A 20,596-nucleotide genomic window follows, 5' to 3' on the forward strand; every position below is an offset into this window, starting at 1 on the left:
GGCACTTACATTTCTACGTGAAGTTAGTAAATCTGCATTAGAACCAGGGGAATATTAAAAAAAAAAAATCCATCAGTATCTGTCACTTGAACAAAACCTTTTTTTGCAGTGAGAGTAGTTTCAGCATTAATTGAAGAGATTACTTTGACCAAGATAGAGTGTATGTACATATGCAGTTTTCTCACTCCAAACTTCAGTAAAAATTGCCAAAAATCTTTATTTCCTCAAACATTATTTCGGAGCAGATTGTTCCCCATGCAGATGAAAGAGTATTGTCTTCGTGTTACTGACTTGCTTGGAGCAGACTGGTGGCAAACACAGCTGAATTGAAGCAGAAGTCTTTACCTAGGGAATATGAAAGTGCCATATATAAAAATAGTATGATATTAGACATTGTTGTAGCAATCAAGGCAATAACAACTGAACAGGTTTCACATTCTTTAGGTGTGAGTGGGTTACACTCATTATGTGTTTTTCTACTTGCTGTACCCAGAAGTTTAAGTCTGAAGGACTCACGGCTTCATATAAAAACTAAATTCATTTAAGGAAATTTTAACTGTTACTTAATTGACCACTGCATTAACCTGAAAAACTGTATCTGCTTGTGAATTCAATTGCTGTTTAACTCCACTGGAGTTAATAATTATGCTATTTTGCAGCAGTGCAGGATATAACACCGAAGTTTTTAAGAAACAATATATACTGAACACTTAACAAGCGTATTTTCATCTACATATTTAATCTAACTAAAAATTGTGGCTTAGTTATGGAAAAACAGTTGCAACATCACTGTTATTATTATCAAACACTTAATTGGAGCCCCTAGTATTTGCTGCCTGTGCAGTGTTCTTAACTTGTTTTCTTTGGTCCTTTTTATATACATTGGCACATAGTGCACCTCTCTAGGCGTACTCTGTAGTCTTATTAAATGTTTAGTGCTTCAAATTAGTCCCTTTAGGCAGAATTTTGAAGTATTGGCATATCTATTCCAGATAATATTTCATCTCTTGGAAGAGTATTAAGCTTTGGTGTAAACCTGTTGAAAGCATGAAAGAACAACAGAATTCCTGTGAGGGCTGGTGAAATTGTGTAGTTCAGGGATAGCAATAACTTTTCATCAATTATGTGTCCTGAGAACAAATGCTTTAACTTTCCCTTTAGTACAATTTAAATTTCAAGACTGTATAAATACAGATTACAAAAAAAGTGCAAGCAGCTTGAATAATCACACTGTCCAGGTTATACTGTTCTGCTACTGCCAAGCCTGAGCAGAGTGGGGTTGGGCTGAGCTTCTTCAGAAACTCCTCCATGAGGATGCTGTATGGTCATTCTCCTGACTTAGGTCCATGTCTTTCAGATCTCCCTACAAATGCAAAATTCGGGTGAAGTTAACTAGCAAGTTCAAAGATACTTTGGGTTGCAGAAATAAGAAAGATGCAGAAAGTACAAATCCCCAGACACATAGATTCTCTCTGTTTTGAGATTCTTGAGTTGTTCTGAGAATGTTTTGAGGAATGTCTGTCTCCCTGTTTTGTCTGTGTTAATATTTGCAGAAAGAATTTCAATAAAGTCACTTGAGAATTAAAAGGATATGGTGAAAATGAGTTTAGTACTTCAATTTAGTGTAAGAACCCTTGGTTTCAATTAATGTGACTATATTGCATGTTGGTCATTCTCTTTTGAAATTCTACAGTGTGACAACTTGACATTGAGAACAAAATGAAAAAATACATAATAAGTTTTAAAGTACTTTTAAAGCAAAACTTTGTTAGCTGACATTGTGAATATGAGAAGGGAGAAGCCTACAGAGAATACTGACTGATCATACTACTTTGTAGCAAGTACAAGTTTTTTATGTTCTATGAAATATATCCTTAGTACATATAAAAAGGACTCCAGTGTGAAATTTCTTAAAAATATGGTTCAGGAGACCCTAAAACTCTTGCAAATTATAGTAAAAGTTTTGTACCATTTCTGCTTTTTGAAACACAATATACTCCTTGAATTAAGGAATGATATTCTTATGATGTGTATCTTCAGAATTAGACATTGCACACATGGGTGGTTGGGTTCTTTATTAGAATCATAGAATCATTAAGGCCTCTAAGGTAGAGCCCAGCCTTTGACCAAACACCACCATGCCAACTAAAGCATAGCACTAAGTACAGCATCCAGAGATTTCTTGAACACCTTCAGGAATGGTAAGTCCACCACCTCCCTGGGCAGCCATTTTTTCTTGTCCTGGGAGGAGAGGCTGTCTCCCATCGTGTTACAACCTTTATTCCAGGTAGTTCTAGAGAGTGATAAAGTGTCTCCTGAGTCTCCTTTTCTCCAGGCTACACAATCCCTCAGCCCCTCCTCATATGACTCACTCTCTAGACCCCTCCCCAGCTTTGCTTCTCTGTTGTTCTTCTTGTAGTTAGGGGCCCAGAACTGGACACAGGACTCAAGCTGTGGCCTCACAAGTGCCAAGTGCAGGGGGACAATCACTTCCCTGGTCCTGCTGGCCATACTCTTGCTGATACAGGCCAGGATACGATTGGCCTTCTTGGCCACCTGGGCACATGTTGTATCATGTTCAGCCAGCTGTCAACTAGCACCTCCAGGTCTTTTGCCCCCAGGCAGCTACTGTTCCCCTAGCCTGTAGCACAGTGTAGAGTTCCTGTGAGAAGTGCAGGACCTGGCAGTTTGCTTTATTGATCCTCAGACAACTGGTCCCAGTCAATTGCTCCAGCCTGTCCAGCTCCTCTGGCAGAGCCTTCCAGCACCAACTCTGCCACCCAACTTAGTGACTGAAGATGTTCTTGATTGCCTTGTCGAGATCATCAATAAAGATAATAAACTGATACTGGCTGACCTCAATAGTGAGCCCTGGGGAACACTAATTCACTCCATGGATGTGGCACCATTCACCATCAGTCTCTGGGCCTGGCCATCCAGTTTTTACCCAGTGAAATGTGTACCTGTCCAAAGCATGAGCTGCCAGCTTCCCCAGGAGGATGCTGTGGGAGACAGTATCAAAGGCTTTACTGAAATCCAGATAGAAAACATCCAGAGCCTTTCCCTCTGACTGGAGATCCTGTTGGCCTTTAAGTACAAGTTTTATTTCTAAACTGATCCAAAGAATCTGTGCCTGTAGAACATAGGGTCTTTAATAAATATCCTCCCCTTTCACACTGAGAACAAATTGAAGCCTGTAAGATTTCACAGAAGTGTTGCGTGTACAGTTATTGCCCATAGTTATTATGATGTTATCCACAAGCTGTCACACTTGGCAACAGTGATATAATAGTTGTTCCTAAATGCTTTATTCTCAGCCAGACTGTCATGTTCTTTAACCCTTTTTGTCCACAGTTGTGAGTACAGTCCCATCTCTGTGGGCACTAAGCTATCTGTTCAGTGGTAGTACGCAAATCCCATCACTTGCCTTAGGATATTGGCCTCTCTTCTTCCTGTCTCATCACAAATTCTTAGACATCAGCCTAGATTCAGTTTGGCCTGAATCTTCCTCGGAGGCAGACTATAATCTCTTTCATCTCCCCAAAATGTTAGCCTTTCCTGGGCCATTTCTCCTCACTGTAAAGTTACATCACCATCTCTCCCCAGCCATTCAGGTCTTCAACAAAGGTGTCTGATTTGGCTCTCGATGCTTCACAGACCCTTCAAATTCACTTTTAAAAGCTTCATTGTTTTTCTTGTCATAATAGTAGAAATTTTTTTTTTTTTAATTCTCTGGACATACAAGTACATTTTTCTTCCAAAGTCTTGGTGGACAAAAATTCGGTCTATGAAAAATCTTTTTCTAGCTTCAGCTTGTGTAGTTTTGCTCTTCTGTCTGTTCACATGCTGCTCTGACCCTTTATCTTCTACTTATTTCCTTCAAGCTGTTCCTCCTTTTTTTTTTCACTATCAATGGCAAGCTTCTTGGGTTTATCTTCAAAGGTACTATTAACACTGCCTGTGTTGTTGTAACACATGCTGAGTTTGCCCTCAGCTTCTCCTCGTTATTTCCATGGTATCTGTTACACTGTTTGTAGCCACAGGAAAGATGCTCCTTGACGAAGTCCAGGCAGATTCTCATCCTCTTCCTATCTCATGCTAAAATTCTTTGCAGCATGAATCCATATCCCTCATTTTGCTTTTTCCCCACTAGGTTTTCCCCACACACACACTTCTACTGCAGTGCACCTACAGCTTGCAAAACAGTGCCACAATTCCCTACAACCTAGTCTTTGTTTATTTGGTACTGGGCTTGCTCCAAGTACTGTAAACCCCCTCCATTACTTGTAGAAAACTCCTGAGCATGACTGTGGCTGTGTTCTGCTCAACTTTATTGTACTACAGGGATATGAGAACATGCCTCAGTCAAGACCCTCTGTGAATATAGACATGGGATGTCTACTAAGCCTAAGCTTCTGGAGAATAAGTAAGGCATTCTGTGCAGTGCCCGAAAATGTGGGTCATTTGCCTAATCAACTTTGTGTTGAGTAATAAATTGAGGACAGATGTGTGGCGTAACTTGTTTTCAATGGTCTTAATCTGGATTTTCACTAGCATCATGCTAGACTCACATCAGAAGATGGAATTGGAAAGAAAGAAATTCAATAACCACAAGGTTTCTGAGCATTAATCAATGTAAGACCAAACCAGATTGGTATCTGTTAATAAAAAAATTACTTTTATTTTCTGTAAGATTAAATTTATTCATATCTAGGTAATATAATTTTGTCATATGAAGAATATGTCCTAAATGAAATTATATTAAGAAGCAAAGAACAATTGAACAATCATTTTTGTTTTTTCATGGTGAGAACTTTAAAAGAGCATAATCTCATACCTATAGAGAATGAAAGTATTTAGAGAGCATTCATTCTGCCCTACTCATCACATGAACTCCTGCTTCATTTGTAATGAAGATGTCTGGAGGAAAGCACATTACTTGATGAACAAATGTTCCGTATTATGAAACTGTAATTGCAGCACCTGTCAATAAAGTCTGTCCCCATTGTTCTTTTCAGCACAGTAAGTCAGCAGAAAGCTGCTGTAATTGTGCATTTGATTTTGCATAAGAATTAGGAATCAGTTGTATATATGTTTGTTTAATATGAACATCAAAACCTAATTATAAATAGAATTTTCCCTGAGCTGTGCAGTATGTCCAGAATATACCTACATATTTTTGTTTTGTCCATTAACAAAATCTAAGATACCTCTTCTTAATTACTTCTCTAAAGCAATTTTCTTCTTTTCAGTTTTGGAAGCCCAAACAATAGTCAGGATTTACTGACCAGTTCCTTGTTTGAGACATGCTGTCAAATACTTTGCTTTCACATTACATCTTTGCTGGAAATGTGTACTTTACACTCTCTGCCACATTTGATTTTTATTTTTAAATGGAGCTAACTCTCCTGAGTGAAGGGGTTATAAAAAATTATCCAGAGTTGTTATGCTGCAAATAATCTGCCACTATGACTGTAAAAAGTGTGAACGGAAATCGTTAGCATGTTGTCTTAAGCCAAATGATGAAGATTTTATTAACTGCTTCATTAGCAGATGAGATAAGAGTAGATTGCAGAGATGATGTACAGACAAGCTCCTGCAGGAAAAGAAAAGCCAGGGAAGCAGTGAGAAAGATGAAGAGCTGGAGAGGGACTTTTGACAAAGGCATGTAGTGATAGGACAAGGGGGAATGGCTTTAAACTGAAAGAGGGGAAGTTTAGAGTAGATATAAGGAAGAATCCTGTGAGGGTGATGAGGCACTGGAGCAGGTTGCCCAGAGAAGTGGTGGATGGCCCTTCCTTGGAAAAGTGTCAGGGCCAAGTTGGATGGGGCTCTGTGCCACCTGGTGTAGTGGAAGGTGTCCCTGTCCATGGCAGGGGGGTTGGAACCAGATGATCTGTAAGGTCCCTTCCAACCCAAACCACTCTATGATTCTATGAAAAGCACAGGAAAAGGGAAACAAATAGAGAGAAATTCAAGGTAGAAATGGTATCCAAAAGGAAAGTATGTTTTTTTCCCATCATATGCTTCAGAGTAAAAAAGAAAACACTTACAATGGAAAATGGTAATTTTTACTTTATTAACATACTTTATCTTTGATATGTGTATAAAAAAATTGTATCTATGCTTGTCTCCTTATAATTTTCATAACAAGCACAATAAAGGGAATTTTCAAGAGCGGTAGCCCTCATTTCAAAGCATGTGACTGCAGATAAGTCATCTCTCATGTCTGCTGTTGCGATGAAAGAGTAGTTTATGGAACCCAAATCACTTCTACATCCTTTTTTCATCTCCCATCTATGTGACCGTGAGCATTTTTTAAAACATATTTGGGTTATGCAATGTTAACAGTGCTGTATTAAATATTCAGACCTCTCTATGTCAAAAGTAATCTTACATTCCCCAGTTTGAGTTTTTGTTACAACTGGGAATATAGTACTATGGATTTGTAGACATAAGTCTAGATTTCCCTGCTCTTCGCCTTTTCTCAGAGCCTGTTAGGACTTCTACAATCACACACACCCACTAAATCAGAGAAAATTTTTGTGACATTTTAATTGCAACTCAGGGTTCTTTTAGTTCTATACATTCCTTTCTAAGATTATCATTTGACATTCTCTATAATCATCAAAACTGTTACTTCTGTTTAAACCAAGGTAAGTCATGCAGGCAGGTGTTTTGTGGCCCCCCAAATTTGTCACTGTACTTAAGGAGTTGAGTAGAGGAACTAGTAAAAAAGCCATTCCAGGAATCAGATGGTTTCAAGGGACAATTCTTTTCCAAATACCTTTGCTTAGGAAGGTCAGAGTTGCCTTGTCATCTGCTCCTTGTTGGAAGCCACAGCAGTCAGGCACCCTGCACAGAGTGGGTGTGCAGAGTCCATTCATTACTTTCAGGATCATTTCAGCAGATGAAAATCAAGATTAAAATCTTGGTGGTTAGTGTTCAACAGAATTTCAAGACACATTTCAGCAAAGTAAGAGAGTACAGCGTGCAGATCTAGTAGAGACGTATCCTTCACTCTTACATCAGGGGCTTTACCCTATTTTCTGAGTTGCGTGAGTTGGGAAGTCCAAGTGAGACACAAATGTAACTCCCTCGCTTTGACTGAGATCCCTCGTTTACCAGCACAGCATCTGACATGTGGAGTTCAGTCAACAAAACTTTTAACAAGTTTCATCTTGAGGCAGGGCATATATTTTGTCTTTGACACCCTCCTCCCAGTGATCTTCATTTTTAGTAGTAAATTCAAAAATATCTTATCTGATTCACAGTCTGTCAAGGAGAAGAATATCTGAGGCTGAGCTGTATGCTCCAGCTCTGATTGAGAAGGTGTAAGAGCTCTTGGGCAGTTAAATTTTTTTAACTGTGCATGAAAAGTGCTTGAGAGGCTCTGATGCCAGGAGAGTAGATTGTATACATAATGCATATCAATTCTTGTAGTGTTCATTGATGTGGAACAAATTTAATCTTCCAGTGACCTTTCTTAAAGGACAGTGGTTTTGCTGGCATTGCTAAGTGTGAAATCCCTCTAGAGTGAGCATGGGAAACTTTACACATAGAGTAGCATCTTCACTATCTATGGTGCTTGAAGTGCTGCTAGTCCTACCTCTCTAGGCACGCAAAGGAAGCTAGAAAAAAAATGGAATAAGTATTAGTATGTCATGATGCAGTGATATTTAAAGAAAGGAATAAAAGACAAAAAAATTGAAAGAGGATTTAGAATAAATCTGATGCTCTAAACAAAGAACAAATATATTGGCATATTTTTCAGTATTTATAGCATCTTGAATCAGCTCTCCAAAATGCCAGGTAAATTGAAATTAATATTGAGAATTTTAGTGATGCTTCTGCTTTGGGAGTGTGTAGGTATAAAAATAAAAGAAGAAGAAAAGAAGAAACGAAGATTAAAAAAAACTGATTTATGTGAGGGAATTTAGAAGGATCATTTGTATAGTAACTGTTTTAAAGCTGTAGGAGAAGGATATATGTCATTGAGTGGGAAGATAGTGGCTTAGTCCACGTAAATTAAAAAGAAGTGTTCAGTGGATTCAGTTGTGTTTAGCTGTGTATAAGTGTTGCCCTTGATCATTTCTAGAACCATAACATTTTGAAATAACTGTTTTAATTTTTAATTGAAACAAAATTTTAATTTAAGAAATAAAATATTATATTTTGTCAAACAAAATACTACCTAAAAACTGCACAGGGGGAAAAGAAATCCCTGTGCTGGTTGCTATAGCAGCAGAATCAAAAGCAGCCATAACAGAATGATCTTTAACCTGAAGGAGAACTGCTTTTGCACCAAAGGAGCTACATCTGTGCATATTGGTTTTGACTACATGGATTTCAAACCAGCATGAGAAATATCAGTTGGCTTTTTCATTGACAGAAAATAGGTTTACTGTATCATTAAGCATTATATTATGGTTAAACCTTTTGAATAAATACTTCAAAAGACTGTGGATTTGTGGCAGTCCAGTGGCTGTTGGACTTTTCATCTCCCAACCCAGCACATTCCCCAGATGTTCAACCATGTTTCACAATAGTGTTGGATCCCATCTGTGGCAGATTGTATTGTATAATTCAGTGGAAACCCTTCTTCCACTCCTTATCTTTGCTGCAGCACACTTCATGCTCACCCACATCTGCAAAGGTGCACTCAAGCTTACATGTGTGGAAGCTCTCCTTTGCCCCAGGACATTTCTATGATATAATTATATTGCTCATCATTAGTAAGAGGCACAACTTCAAAGTTAAAGTTGTGCTCAAGTGTTTTTCTGACCTGGTACATTACTAAGCACAAGGCAGACACCTATTTAGGCTCAGATGCATGTTCAACATTATTTGAAGGAAAAAGAGCTGGATACTTCTGTGTCCTCTACTGCCTACAGTACAAATTGTCATGTAAACACTTCAAGGCATTAAAAGGTGGAAGGGCAGTGGAGTTCCTGCAGTAATGAATAACCTCAGATCACTTCTTCTCAACCCATTGTTGACTTTAATTCTGCTGGGAAGCAGTAGCATTGAACATGATCAGATCAAATCTGGGCATATTACAGAGCTGTGGAAAGATGGTTCACTTGTGAGCAAATAAGGGTCAATAGCAGTTCCACAGGAAAATAAGTATGTATGTAACCTCTTTTGCCTGTACCTGGTAAATTACTGAAAATTTGTGTTGAATGTCTGGTAGATTTTGTTGAATGCAGTAATGGAAATGAAATCTTACTTTGTGTAGTAAGTAATTACATTTTTATTATCTGTTTATTGTAGGTTGGAAATCTCCCAAATGATTATATGATAACCCTTAAATATGTCCCGAAGATGGATAGTCTGGTATGTACAACCACTTCAAGTTAATCCCAATAAAACAGCCCACTGGAACCAGTGATGGCTGTAACATTTTGTACCTAGTCCTATGTCTTACCAAGTTACAGTTAAATAATGTTTATTTCACTTTTCATATGGTTCCCAAGTATTTACTTAAAAGAAATGTAGAGAGATTCCTGCAGTCCCTTAAAACCTTTTTAACTACAGGAATTCTAGGAAAATGTTTCTTCATATTAAATTTTTTAACATTTTTTTTCCAGAAAAGTCAAATTTTCATCATGTTATTATTTCATCAGTATTATTTCATTGTGCTAATTGAAAAATATTGCTTTCTTAAAGAAACAGGTTCTCTCTAATTGTGCTTTCGAACACACTGTAGAAGTCCTTCTTGTTTCAGCCAGTGGAAATGCCATTAGAGCACAACAAATAATTAGTACCCAGTAAAGAGAATCCCAAATTCAGCGAATGGTATCCTCAGTAACTAAACAAACAGTAGGATTTCAAACATGCTTTGTGTTATTCTTTCTATATAATCCTGTATTTAATACATAGTGATACTTTCAAATAAGCATTATCTACACACTTTGAAATTTTATAACACTTTTTATTAAAAAGTCATATTATTTTATTGCTTAATCTACTAAATAATTTTGTGTTTTCCTTGATTTAACAAAACCAATTTCGGAATGATGTATTGAAAATGCTCTCTTGGTTGTTGCATACATTGCAATAAAAGGGAGATAAGGAAACAAAGAAAAGTACAAATTATGCTGAATGCTATATTGTTTTATGGCAAGGAAAAAAGTAAGAAAATTATGATTTTGTCAGTTAAACTGAACGATACTGTGCCTGTCTTAAGAATGAATCATTGTACACATACATCAGTAGCTGAAAATCATCTCCTAGGTGTAAGAAGCTGGTTTTGTGTCTCTACGAAGTTTTCATTATAAAAATCCAATTTGTATGTGATACACATATAAAAATGCATCCTACCCTACAGCAATGTGGCAAACCTAGCAGTATTCCCTATTGATATTGGAAAATGATGCCGGGAGCAACATTCAGTCCTGAATAACAAGAATATGGGAGGAGGAAACGGAGGCTGCGGGACAGTGAAGGGCCCTCAGCTGTGAGGTTATGAAGGGTTGTGTCAGATGCTGTTTCCCCAGCTTCCAGGATGAGCCCATTAGCTGTTGGGCTGGATCAAGGCTGTTCCCTCCACTGCGTTCCTGGCGGCGTTGGCAGATGAAGAAGGTCAGGGAGCCTGCTTGAGCAATGAGTCCTGGTTGTTCTCACTCTTGCCTCTCTCTGTGGTTCAGTTTTGACTGCCAGTACGCAGATTCTTTTCCATAGTTTCAGTGCCAAGATCAAGGTGTCATCTTGATGCATCATATCCAGAAATTTAGATCCAGTTTACATTGACGACAAGCAGCCAAGAAATAAAAAGGAAGAAGAGAAGTTCAGAGCTGAGATTTCCATGTTCCCTTTGTACACCACTTTCAGTCATGATAATGTAAGGTGCAGCTCTTGGCCACATGCCTTCACAGGAGGAAGTATTCAGTAGTATTCGGATCCCACTTTGCCAAATTCCTCTCTGGGAATTTCAGGTTGTGTTATGCATACCACAGCAAGGCTGGCTGAATAAGTAGGCTTTGTTCTGGGTTCTGCAAGGTCCCTGCAAGCTGGGAAACCCATGACTTTGCCTAAAGTATATGCCCTTTGCTCAACTCTGAAGGGATTGAAATGGTGCTCTGCAATTTTTTTCAATAGATTTCAGTCTTCGGTGCATGCATGAAGTGGGAAGTGTACCCAAGGTAGCAAGTCCCAAATGTAGATGACTAAAGGTAGGAAGGCAGGGTGAAGGCAAAGCAGATGGGAAGCCAGTGTAGTGCATGTAACAGGAACAGACTGACCCATCCATTAAACAGGAGGGTTGTTGCATTATGCACTAGCTCAAGGCAACTGAGTGGCTTTAAAAGTAGTCTTGTATAGAGTGAACTGTGTAGTCAAACCTGAAGGTTAAAAGGCAAAGATGACAGCAAAGGGCTGAATTCAGAAGAGGAAATAACATTCAAACTTTTATGTAGGTGTAGAAAGCAAAAGCCAAATGAGGGCTACCCCGAAGTACAAAGGAAATCAGGTTTGCAGTCACCCTAAAATGTAAATCTTGGTCAAAGTTTACACAAAATATCAGAGTTAAACCTCCATTTCTCCTTTCAAACAATATCACATTTTTCAATTTGAGCAGTTTCATCCCTGTGTTTGATAGGTATTGACATAGCAAGTGATCGCACAGCTTGACATTACTGAAAAGAGAACTTAGAGCTTTTGTGAAATGCAGCTTTGTAGGTCAGAACAGTTCAGTTAGAGGAGACTCCCACACACATGCTAAACTGCGGGAGCAACAAAATAGACTCCCTGCTGGAATTGCCAAATGCTCACTAGGAGAAGCAGCAAGCTTATGCTAGTCCCTGCCAGAGGAGAATGTTCACCCACAAAACCTCAAAGGAAAAGGTTTTCCAGGTTTCCAGTTCAGGGAAGCACAATAGTTCTGTGTCAGTGTTCCTACACCAAGCAGAGGAAAGTAAATTCATTGTCTGTGTCGTGGGGGTAGTGGGACATGGTACAAGATACACTGCTTGAACAGAGTATGTTTCAACAAGCTTTCTCTGATTTATTTCCTTCGGCCTCCCTCCTCATCTTGTTGTCCTTGAAGGAAAAAAGGGAAGCAGACTCAGGCCAAATGCAATCCATTTCATTTTCCATTTCTTTCTTTTTTAAGTCATTGTTGAGATAATTACATAAGGTGATATCACTGACTTGCCACAAGTTATCATTGTGTGAGAAAGTTGTACACAGAAGTGGAAATTCAGGTGGAGCTGGACAATGTATTTACATTTGGTTCTCTCAGTCTGGAAGCCTAATAGTCTGATTAGTCTTCAAAAAGGTGAAGTGCATTTTTTCTTGTGAGAAACATTCACACATCAAAGCAGAACAACACCTGTGGATTTTTTTTTTTTTTTTAATAAAGAAACTGCATGCGGGTTTATTGAAGAAATCGAGTAAAATGAGATTAAGCCTAGAAGTGTGTACTTTGCCAAACATTTGCTGTGTGTTGCAGAAGGTGGATTCAGTGGGTGCTGCCTATCTGCTGGGCAGCAATTGGAAATTGGTTTAGTGATACTGAGAGTACTTAGGGTTTGTTGGGCCAAGATCTTTGTATCTGGAAGGCTTTAATGAGACATTTTCAATATTGGAAAAAATAACTTCATATATGGAATAAATTCTCATAACATTTGCCAATAAAAATTTAGCTTTTATTGGGAAGGTGTTTCCAGGTACAAATTGCAGTCTGGCTAATACATTACCTGTATTCTTGCTGATCATACCGAGTTAGAGATTATCCTGAGCTGGGTGACTTTTTTGTCTATTTGACTACTGTTATGTATATCTAAGTAAAAGAAGTTAATGACTCCCTTTAAGACAGCAAAGTGAATTACCAGGTTTCAGTCATGTGAACAGCTGTACAAACTTTGTCTGCAAACTAATTGCATAGGTGTTAGTGTACAGTGACAGGCTGTGCAGAACACTTTTGATGTCGAAGACTCAGGGAGAAGAAAGGCTTCTAGATCTAGAAACTGTTCCCAGTAATGGCATTTAGTGAAAAAGCTGAAGAGAAGGAGTTAACTCAGCTAACTAGTTTAAAGGTGGATAAAAGCACACAGGGTTTCCATGCAAAATGTTTATGGAAACCTTCCTGATAAGAAATTTAAATCAAGGATCTTTGGGGTTAACTGAGTCATGTAAAGTAACAATAATGAATGAAAACTGATACTGAAAGAATTGTTAAAGCAGTAGGAGTTGGAAAGAAAATAAATAAGTTAATGAAAGCATGGACTAGGGTTCATAGTAGCATGTTCCAAGGCTCAAACTCTCAACACACTGACACTTGGCATTCATTGAGGATTTAATGAAGGGATGGCATTTAACAGACAACCATAAATATGTCAGTATCTGTAAGAATGGAAATACTACCAAAAGGACTGAAGAGAAAATTGGCCACAGTAAAGAAGAAGAATTGTCATTTATACTTTTGAGATAGTTTAAATTGGAAAGAACAGTCTAATTTACTTTTGCATATTGAGATGTTTAACCAGCTTTTACAGATGTCTGTTATTTAATTTACATCTCTTTCTCTTTTTATCCCCCGACAGCCTAATCACTGTTGGTTGCATTTGATGGTGCCTGAATTTTCAAGGAGTCTACATAATCTTCTCCAGAAATTCTCAGATATTTCAGATATGTCAGATGTTTTAAGCAACTATTTAATCATCAATAATCTCACAAGGATAATTAATGATCTTATGGCATGCCTTGCTTTTGATAAAAACAAGGTAATCTTATACAGAGTTTCAGCTTTTATACTGGATATTTATTTCTTACTTTCTGTTGTGCAATATTCACTAATAGTTTAGAAATATCCAGGGCTTTATTAGATTTGTTTTCATTTCTATTCCTGTTCATCTAAAATTTAGATGCTTTGTTTAGAAATGCACTGAGTACACTGTGCTGACACTAGCTAATGGTTATCTCCTTTTTCAAAGAAAAATGGCTTACAAGGAATTACAGTATATACAATGACCTGTATACAGTTGTTTAAATAGTCAGAAATGCAGCAATCTTCTTTAAGATAACTAATTCATTCCAGTCTTTTTGAAACTAGCAGAAATCTTCCTTGTGTATCCAGCTTAAATTATATATTTTGCTAGTGATCTAAATGTAAATTTAAAGATGATGTGGTTGAATTTATTAATATACTCTTAGTATGTATCACAGTGTGTGAAGCTCTGAAAGCTTCTCCATGGTTTACTGAACTTTTTTATACAAAGGCACAGCAAAGGATATAGGTCCATTTCAATGGGTTTCTGGATTCTGACAGCAGCTGGACAGATTCCAAGAGTCTTATTCAAGAGATGTCTGATTCTCTCTACAGGCAGGGAAGGGGGGAAGAAATTAATTTACTAGTCCCTTATCCAGATCTGACCAGAATATCAGTAATTAAAAATAAGTTCTGTAGTTGAAGGTTTTGTCCCACTGAATAAAACAGGTAAAATCCATCATGTTCTTCAGAGCAAGTATTTAGTCTTCCATATACAGTTATTTTGGTCAGCTAAGTCCTTAGTTGTAATTGCACCTTTTTAACACCCAGAATGAGTCAAATGAACTAAAACACTCAGGTGCCTTTAGAGTGGAATAACCTTGTACGGTTATCATGTATTTGGGTTACAATGCTGTGAGTATTTAGACATTCCCTACTTTTCCATTTCAAACTGAATTATCTCCAATCTTCAGTGTATATATAGTTTTTTTCTTTTCTATTTTTGTCCTGATGATTCAAAGCACTCAGCTAGGATGTGGCTGGGGAAGAGGAATTTTATTTTTTAGAATGGAAAAGTAATTATTCTGTAATTCAGCAAAACAACTAGCTATTGATTTCCTTAGAGAATAATGATGTTAAGTCTAGTACTTTCAGCATCAAGCATAAAATAACTTTGGAGCCAAAACCAGGAGGTTTTCCTTAGGACATACTTAGACCATGTTCTTATCACTGTCCTCCTTCTTGGGAGTACAGAGTACCCCCAGGCCAAATTTGACTTGCTGACAAAAAAAAAAAAAAAAAAAAAAGAAGAAAAAAAAAAAGAAAAGAAACCCATCAATTGTCTTTACATGGATCTCAATCATGTTGTTTAGTCTGGCATAACAAACTTGTCTGTTAGATCTCAGAGTGATTTGTCTTCCTTGTTTATAGTCACTCTTATTTTTAGGTACATTATCAGGCATCTCAACCTGTTTCTGTGCAGTGGTGTATCCCAGCTATTGTATTCTGTTCCCCATTCTCTTAATGACAATACCAATGGTTGTCTTGTGTTCATGTGTTCAGATTAAAAGGATCGTGTAAAACTTTACAAAGTAATGTGAAATCAAGGGGGTTTTTTTAATGAGGGGTATTTTAAAAAGTCTCTTGGTTTTCAGTATAGGATGGGAGACCATCTCTCATTCCTTAGCAATTTTGCAACACTGTATTAATAATTCATTTCTATTTGCAAAGCTAATTTGAAATCCTCAGATCAGAAGGCTTGTATGTTTTATGAAGATTGTATACAGCCAGTCTGGTTGTCTGCAGGTTAAAAATTTAAACTGTTTTGTATCATCTTTGGATATTTTTATCATTTGTTGAGGTGTTGAAATGAGCATCTCCCTTGACCTTCTTTCAGCTGAATTCTCTGTTTTACTGTAGGATTTTGTAAAAGAAAATGGTCACCTTTATGAAGAAGGTCACTTCATTCCTGAGGATTTTTTTAGGCACTTTAATAGTACCATTGAGGTCTACAAAGAGTCTGCAGACAGATTGGATAGGAATGACTGCATTTTGCCTTCAACAGTAGAAACATCAGTGAATGGTAAGAGGAGTCTCCTTTTGGGGGGCAGAATCTAAGTAGATATAAATGTGTGGTTTTCCTTGGATTTCAGAGATGCTAAGGATCTCATACCATGCCTCCATGTCACCTTTTTACTGCAAATTAAAGTAACTACTGACACTGAAGTTTGTATTTCTGTTCAAAGTCAAGTTCTTGTGCCATCATTCCTAGATACATAATTTCTCAGTATAATCAAAATAACCTTGCATTATGCTGCTCTGTTTCTATTAATCCAAAATATATCCTAGATTGTCTTTTTACACTGTTCTTCTTATCTTCTCTTAATGCTCTATTTAGTTTTATAAGGCCGTAAAAGAGCCTAAGATTGTACAACTGAAAGGAGAGGAAGTTAGGACAAGCTGTAAATCGCAGCAGCCTCAAGTCACCTTCAATTTCATCCTATGTTTCCTGAACAGGGCGATGTTTACTTCATTTAAAATTTTTAACAAGCTCAAGTCAGGCTCCTGTAGCTCTTTCTTATTCTTCCAGTAAATGGAGGGTTTGTATTACCTTTTCTTTTACTCTCTCTAGTGACAGATGCTTTTTAATTAGGGCAATGTGTCCAGTTGTATAGTTACCTCTGTAGTAACTAGAAGCAGATCAGTGCCATAACCTAAGAACTTGTTAGCAGCAACTGATTTTCCCAATTAGCTATTCAGCAGCAGCTTAGCGTGTAGACACTTCTGCCTCTTGATAAAACTGCATTTTGTGGCTTAATCTGTTTTATAAACAGCCCTACAGCCAGCTTTTAAGACAGCCCTATAGCCAACTCAGAGTAGTCCTGTAGCCCATCATCTTATATAGAGGGAACTGTATTTTAAGTTTCATAATGCTGACAAATTCATTTTCTATTTAGATTCCAGAGTCGCTGTCACAAAAACATTTTTGTTTCCTCCTGTTGCTGCCAGCTCTCTTAGGAATGACAGCATTGGCAGTAGCACTAGCAGTAACAGTAAGTACAAGTGATTGAATATATGTGTCTTCATTTTGTTCTGGTAGCTGGTTGTTATGAGAGCTCAGAGGAAAAGAATGTCATTAATTGTGCAAATTAATGGGAAGTTACATGTTCCTGATGGTGTACCATGTGTTTCTCAGCTGTCATACTGAAATGCAATGAACTTATCTAATCAAAATGTAGAGATGCTATCAAGTTACAATTATGTGACAGATCTCTACAACTTGGAAAGGGCAGGGCTCTTCGTTTTGGCTGTCATGAGGTCTCACTAGTCATATGGCCTCAGCAAATTTGGCTGTCCCAGCCACCTCATTTTAACTCTCAGAAAAGGAAGTTGCTCCAAATGAACAGAATAGCTATCCTAAATCAGACAAGAGTACTCACATGGACAAAGAGGATACCTGTACATTGCATTTTGAGAGTACTGTCAATCCCAAGCTTTACACCAGCCCTGAGGACAGTCCCTGTGTTTGTTTGCTGTAGTCACAGTAGGGCCACCTCCATGGTCAGCATGCTTTCCTTTAGGGTCAATGACAAAGTCACTACCCTTCTGGCAGGCTGTAATCTTCTCTCTGGCATACTCATCTCCACCTTTCTTATCTGTCTCGGTCACTGCGTTCCATGACCTGATTAGAGTCCAGAAATGTTACTGTAAGAGCCTCAACATTACCTGTCACGAGGTCAGAAAGGGTATAGGCATCTGAGGTAGAAGGAAACAGTGACGTTTCAGGGGCTTTTAGTGACATCACGTACAACAAGGTGAGCACTATCTGGAGTTTCTCACGTGAAAAAAGGGGATTTTCCTTAGAGGTTCCTGAAATGGTGATCAAAGCTTAACCTTGTTGTTTTCTTGTTCCTGTTTCCCAGACATGTCAGGATGACAATGTGTATCTAGCTCTCTTTACAATTTCCCCTTTTCACTTCACAAACATCTATGTTATCGGAATGTGTGGTGATGAAGTGTGTGGCTGGTACTCCCTGTGCTTAAAGAAACACATGCAGAGGGGCAGCCTGATGTAGTCTAGTGGGCACAATGGTAGCTCCTGATGGTGACACTGTTGCTACTAAGCCTGAGTTTTTTCTCATGCTCTTTCTGTTTGGAATGTGTAATCTAGTTACCCTCCGAGGTTTTAGCAGCATGCATGCTACCTCGTAGTTGGCTCACAGCTGCTATCAGATTTGAGGGCCTTCTTGATTGCTTTCTAATTAAGAGTAGGTCTTAAGTCATCATAGCCCAGAACCCTCAGAGCAGAAGGAATTAAAAAACCCCCTCCTCTCCTGGCTGCCAGCCTGACTCTTCGGAAAAGAGAAGACTCCTTGCCATAGACTCCTTGCCAGGAGGTCACAGAGCTGTCTGCAAATAACCTGATGAGCCCAGGGCCAACTCTGAGGCACTAGGAAGGGGTTAAAGACCTGTCTCTCTCTCAGGTCTGAACATGTGATAATTTTTTCTGTCACTGCTAGAGGAAAAATATTCAGCCACAGCCAGAAGCAATGGGAATGGATCAAGAAGCCAAAAGACAGACAGATTGCAGGAGCTGTTCAGATGAAAGGAGTTTGACCCAGTACAGTAACAGAAGGGATTCCGGGCAGTGCAGTGGAGTGTGGCACTTGTGTCTGTACTGTGGAGGAGAGTGCAGAAGCAGGATTATTAATCTTGTTTTATAATTGGAACTGATAAACAAGTAGGAAAAAAGCCTAATTAAAATAATGCAGTAAGTCAAAGAAATTGCTTGGCTACCATATGCTGTACAGGTGTGTTTTAACTGATTATCATTCTCTTAAGCAATTTATTGGAAAATTGGATATCAGTTAACAGCCTTATGTAGAAATGACATGAGGACTGCATGTCTGGCTGGGGACAGTCTGAACGCATAATCAGATTAAATTACATTAACTTGAATGCTGACTGGTTACATTGTAGTTATTTGTTTGGAGGTTTTTTGCAGGGAGGGAGCTGGGGAATCTTTATTGGAGTCACTGTTTTACTCCCTGAAATGGCCTTCAGTGCCAGTTTTAGTTTTGTCTTGCCTTTATTGCTGACGAAATTTTGGTTTAGTTAATCCTTACCTTCTTGGAAGGAGCAACAATGAATAAAGCTTAGTATTTCCCCTGTGAAGACTTCCAAGCACAGCATTCCCTTGGCTTCAGTACTGTTCTCAGAACAGCTCCACTAGATTGAAATTTCAAAAAGGAAAACATTGAGAAGAGGGGAAGCCTGAAAAAAAGCATCTTCAGACACAAACTACAATATTTTTTTTAAATTAACCTTTTAATTTTAAACAGTTTTAAATTGAGCTATTTTTCATTTTAATCGTTTCTAGAGCATTTAGAAGCATTCAGTGTTTGCAAAAGGACCCCTCCAGATTAATATATTTTGAATCTATTAATAAAGTCTGTGTAGTCAGATGACTTGAACTGCCCCAATTTTAAATTTAACTTAGACAAACCTGAAGTGCATCATCTAATAAAATAATTTGTGAAATATTTATCACAGAAATTGTATATAAATTAGCTAAGTTATGGATTTTTATTGTTACTACTGTTGTTGAAAGAGTCATGTTTCATGACTCCATTGTTCTTACACAACAATAAAATTAAACTATGATAATAGAGTTGAATCTTAACTAAATCTACACAAAAAGTCTTAGCTGAGCTAAATGGAAAATAGAACAATCATGCTATTCTAATTTTTTTTTGAATGGTAATAGTGCTGTTTTCATTCTTTAAATATTGAATGTAGATTTGTGGCATTTTCCCACTCCATCTTTTCCCCCATAAAATTCTCAAAACACCACCACCACCATCCCAAATTTATTTAGGCTGGTTTGTTTTTTCTTCTTTGTGTTACATGACTGTAGTCCATTGAAGTTCCAATTAACTGTTTAAGTCCCAGTCTTGCTCATATTTCTCTGGATCATTATATCACACATGGTCTAGAGAATGTAGATGTGATGGTTCATATGTAAAGAACATGTGTCAGGATAAGTTTTGAGTCCTAATCTCTTATCTCAGTGGTCGAACCCATCAGATGAATTTCATATCGCTCTGATCAAAGCTTGAACTTACCAGCTGTGACTAAAACTTCTCCTTCAACTGAATGCCATAATGTTCTTTATAATTTCATTAAAAGTTCAGTGTTGCCTCCTTCCATTTTTGTCTGTAATTTCCTCACAATAATTTAGCTCTATTATTTAGTAATGAGCTGCTCAAAGAACATGTAAACACAGAGATGTCTGTAACTGTTTTTAGGAAGAAGCTCTCCTTTTTTAATTAAGAAAAAATACCATAGTTTAATTCAGTAATTGCACAACAATTTGAAAATATTCACCCATGGCTTAATGCAATTGGTGCAGCCTTTTGTGCCTTTGTTTCTTTGTTCCAACTCCATAGTTAATGGAAAACCCTAATGAACAGGTGAGAGCTGCTCTGCACTTTTGCAGATAAGATCTTGTGGTAATTGTGTTGGAACTGAGCAGAGGTAAACTGAAAATTCCTTTGAGACATATATGGCAAAAAATAATTGAGCCAGTGCTTTCAATCATAATCACACATGTCCCAAGGTAGGAAGCAGCTCAATAACTTCATTGTGTAGCTGAGTGGCTTTTAATGTAAATATATTTTGTTGATAGCTTAACATCCCAATGTCCATGTATGTAAATCAGCATCAAATGAGCTCACTTCCTTAGGGAATCTTCCACAAGAGGCAGAGTAAGAACTCTGAGAGATGCTGGCCTGCATCCTCTCCCCTTTTCCACTTTGTTGGATGGAATCAGTAGTTCCTCTGGAATTGCCCAAAGAGTTCATAAAGTTATTGGTACACCTGGTTCCT

The 20,596-nt window shown here is 37.9% G+C and overlaps 1 protein-coding gene across 2 annotated transcripts in view; it reads left to right on the forward strand.

Moving 5' to 3' along the window:
- Nucleotides 1-20,596, forward strand: part of KITLG (KIT ligand) — a 56,685-nt gene that overhangs the window by 26,027 nt on the left and 10,062 nt on the right. Inside the window, exons 3-6 of one of the 2 annotated variants that reach the window (XM_048301540.1) lie at nucleotides 9,274-9,336; nucleotides 13,545-13,724; nucleotides 15,629-15,791; nucleotides 16,666-16,761. In XM_048301540.1, coding sequence (XP_048157497.1) covers nucleotides 9,274-9,336; nucleotides 13,545-13,724; nucleotides 15,629-15,791; nucleotides 16,666-16,761 — 502 coding nt within the window. The remainder of the gene's footprint in view (nucleotides 1-9,273; nucleotides 9,337-13,544; nucleotides 13,725-15,628; nucleotides 15,792-16,665; nucleotides 16,762-20,596) is intronic. The other variant, XM_048301541.1, reaches the window with a different exon arrangement.

The sequence above is a fragment of the Corvus hawaiiensis genome, chromosome 4 (genome assembly GCF_020740725.1).
Source record: "Corvus hawaiiensis isolate bCorHaw1 chromosome 4, bCorHaw1.pri.cur, whole genome shotgun sequence".
Taxonomy (NCBI): domain Eukaryota; kingdom Metazoa; phylum Chordata; class Aves; order Passeriformes; family Corvidae; genus Corvus; species Corvus hawaiiensis.